The 3,810-nt window shown below is 43.5% G+C and overlaps 1 protein-coding gene across 2 annotated transcripts; it reads right to left on the minus strand.

Annotated features, from left to right (window-relative positions):
• Window positions 1–538: 538 nt before the first annotated feature.
• Window positions 539–3,002, minus strand: LOC133415504 (small EDRK-rich factor 2-like). Of its 2 annotated transcripts, none has more exons than XM_061701650.1 (3): window positions 2,885–3,002; window positions 1,009–1,117; window positions 539–928 (listed from the first exon to the last, which is right to left on the minus strand). In XM_061701650.1, the coding sequence occupies exons 1-3, from the start codon at window positions 2,889–2,891 to the stop codon at window positions 856–858; spliced, it is 189 nt and encodes a 62-aa protein (XP_061557634.1). In that variant the 5' UTR covers window positions 2,892–3,002; the 3' UTR covers window positions 539–855. The 2 variants fall into 2 exon arrangements, with proteins under 2 accessions (XP_061557634.1, XP_061557624.1); XM_061701640.1 differs by having other exon boundaries at window positions 2,858–3,002.
• Between the last annotated feature and the right edge of the window lie 808 nt (window positions 3,003–3,810).

Below are 3,810 nucleotides of genomic sequence, written 5' to 3' on the forward strand. Positions count from 1 at the left end.
ACGGCACCCTGCAGGTTGACGGCACTGGTGGCGGACATTGTTAACCCGGGCCACGACCGATCCGGTATGGAATTCTTTGGATGAACGCTCATATTTGTTTGGCAAAGTTTTAAGCCGGATGCCCATCCTGACGCAACCCTATGCATTTATCCGGGCTTGGGACCGGCCTAGGCGGACAATTGGTTAGAGCGTCAGCCTCACAGTCCTGAGGACCCGGGTTCAATCCCAGGCCCCGCCTGTGTGGGGTTTTCAGGTAGGTTAATTGACAACTCTAAATTGCCCGTAGGTGTGAATGTCAGTGCGGATGGTTGTTTGTTTGTTTGTATGTGCTCTGCGATTGGCTGGCAACCAGTTCAGGGTGTACCCCGCCTCCTGCCCGATGACAGCTGGGATAGGCTCCAGCACACCCACGACCCTAGTGAGAAGAAGCGGCTCAGAAAATGGATGGGACCGGCCTACAGTTTGCACTGGCTTGTGCCCCCATAGGGCTGCATTATTAATTCACTTGTAATGGCACAAATAATGAACCACGCAAGCATGAACTACAAAGATACTCTTTATTTGTAACCATCAGGAGACATGTTTTGTACAAGAAAAAAAACAACAGCTACAATGACATTTTGTGTGGACAATTGTTCATCGTTCTCCTGTTGCTAAAAGGACCGACGATCCTCTGCATGCATGTGGCGTCAGTTTGGGATAATGGTGAACAATTTCACCTCAGAAAAAAATATTCCATTGCCATAAGGAGAGAAAGTCGGCTCAATTCAATGTTGAGTCTCGGATTAAAAAAAACCATAACTGGCTTTTATTTTTAATCAGGAAGGATGTCGAATATGGGATGAAGTCATCTCCTCACTTGGACTTTGGATTGTCTTTCTCTCCACCGTCCGCCTTTTTCTGCTTTTGCTGCATTATTTCAGCATCCCTTAAAACAAGGTGTCATTAGGACAAAACTGTGCTAACAATGAATCACAGATAGGTGTTTCTTGGCAAACTGTCTCATACCTCTGCTTACGAGCGGCAGCAGAGAGCCCGTCCTCACTTCGCTTCCCTTTGCCGGTCTCGGTAGCCTTCTTGGCAGCCTTTTGGCGTGCCAGCTCACGCTGATTTCCCCCTGAAGAAAACATGTTTGAAATGTCATACAGTGTGAACCTCTGCTATGTACAGTAAATCCCTTGCCTACATCGTTTAAACCCCTGAATATACCCAAACCTATGATGTCAAAATACCTTATTATTTCAATCTAATCTTACTTAAGTATTGCCCCTCCCTTGCAATTAACGTGAGCAAAGGCCCAATTGTCTGTCTCCAAAAGATTCTCCTGAATGATTATTCTTTTGTGTTTAAGAGGGATTTTTCCTCCTCAATTTGTTCATAAAATGACAATTGCAAATGTTAAACCTTTTCCATAGTCATGATTTTAATCAAATCCTTATTTATTTACCACACCAGGAATGCCATCATCCATACATTTTCTTCTGCTTATCTGGGGTCAGCAGCTTAAGCGGGTCACACCAGACTTCCCTCTCCCTAACCCCTTCGTCCAGCTTTTTCGGGTGGAACTAGAGGCGTTCCCAGGCCAGCTGGGAGACATTGTCTCTCCATCGTGTCCTGGGTCATCGCCAGGGCCTCATCCCGGTGGGACATGCATGGAACACCTCACCAGGGAGGCATCCAGGAGGCACCCTAACCAAGATGCCCGAGCCACCTCATCTGGCTCCTCTCGATGCGGAGGAGCAGCAGATCGACTCTGAGCCCCTCCCGGATGACCGAGCTTCTCACCCTCTCTCGAAGGGAGAGCCCGGACACCCTGTGGAGGAAACTCATTGGGGCCACTTGTATCTGAAATGTTTGAAGCCACAGTGTAGTTAACAGATAAGCTAATAGTTAGCCTAGCTTCTGTATGTTTTTTTGGCAGTCTGAATGGCCTGTGGAACCTCGTACTGCGACAGATTTGGTCATGTTGTGTGTTGGTCATTTGGAGTACACCATACACTTTGAAAGCAGTAAGCTCACACTTGCTGAATACTTCCTCGTCTTGCATGTGTGAAAAATCAGTTGAGATGTTAAAAATCTGTACCTCTGCATTCCACTTAACACATTCACTGCCATTGACGGCTTTAGAAGTCAAATATCCATGTTAACTGGGAAGGCTGGCAGTGAATGAGTTAGGACAGAGCACGCCATAGTCTTTCACTAACATTCGGTAACACAGTGGTAAAGTCACAATTACAGTATTTATTTGTGAGAAAAACATTTCCAGGCCATGAACACAAAACAATCAAATGGGGGGAACCAGTAAGCACGGCGATAATTGAGCGTGCCTTCTTGTTAATCTCGAATAGTTGTATGTCGTAGAACCGAGGAATTAAGTGGTGCAGAGTTTTAAAGCAGACGACGTGGCAGGGAGGTGCTGTGGAGCAGCTTTACAGCGCAAACCACAACAACACAGAAACGAGTCGAGCGACAATCCAATAAACAGGACATCGTGGAAGAGCCTAATACGCAGCTCATGTACTTTATTTGCAAATCATTTAAAATGTTATTCTAACTTTCTAATGTGACACCAAACAAGATGGAGCAGCTGCAGAAATTGTGTCGGTCGAGGTCGACCGATTAACTATAGGACACATTAACGAAAACTATAACTCTAAACGCCTTTGTTAATCGTGTTAAGTGTCTCTAAAAAGAAACATGCGAGCGCTTGTTAGGGCCAAATTTGAAAACGTCAAAGCCCCGCGAAAGGACGTGACGTCTGATCCAGCAAATAGACGGCACCCAGATCAGCTGCGCGAGCGACGGAAACAACGAACACACACTGCATGCAGTTGCTGTGAAGTATATAATGCCTTACGGTAAATGTATATATGTCGATACCCACTGGTCATTTTAGTAAGCGTCGACCCAAATCCACAAAAAACTCAGCCTTAAGGGCCAAAGTGTCCCTCTGCGTTGCACCAGTCGTTCTCTTCTCGCTGTGTTGCTGGCTTGTGCTACGCCTCAACTACGCATGCGCACGAGACGGGCCTCAGGAACGCCAGAACATTCCGGGATCGCAGAGCGCATGCGCATCGTGGTAGGAAGTGGCTCTGATTTGTAATCCTCCTGAAAACACTGCTTGATTATTTTAATCATTGTTTAAATTACATGTCAACACCTGTGAAACAGAAAACAATAAAACATTATATATATATATATATATATATATATATATATATATATATATACATAAATTGCATTATTATTCATTATTATTATTAAATGTATGTAGGGGTGGGTGTTGCGGCAATGCACTTTTTGCAGCCGATACGATTTCTTACAATTTCATCCGTGCAGATACTGAGCGTTTCTTATTGGCAGTTTTTTTCTGTCAAAATATTATTACACTTTTAGGCAAATCAAATGACAAATACTTGCCATTCGTACCAAATTTATTATATTATAATACATAATAAAAGAAAAAAAGTAAAATAAATATGAATGAAACTCATGCAAAGATGATTTCTTATCTTTTGTAATACTCTGAGCCACAAATTTTCAATTTAAGTAAATTCAACTTTATGGCGTGAAAATCAAGATGACTTAAATCCTATCCGTAAAGCTTTTGCCTCTTATCCATGTAGACCTAATTAAATTAAGATGTTATTCCTGGCTTAATCAACTGTTCAGACTTCTGAAATATGCATATTTACATACAAGTTGTGCATAATTAATCAAAATAGCAGAGAAGATCCTTGGTCTTCTCCTCCCTCCGTCCCGGACATCGCACAGAAGCCTGAGCGCAGAATGGTGTCTTGAAACATGCTT

This window comes from Phycodurus eques, chromosome 2 (genome assembly GCF_024500275.1).
Source record: "Phycodurus eques isolate BA_2022a chromosome 2, UOR_Pequ_1.1, whole genome shotgun sequence".
NCBI classification, from domain to species: domain Eukaryota; kingdom Metazoa; phylum Chordata; class Actinopteri; order Syngnathiformes; family Syngnathidae; genus Phycodurus; species Phycodurus eques.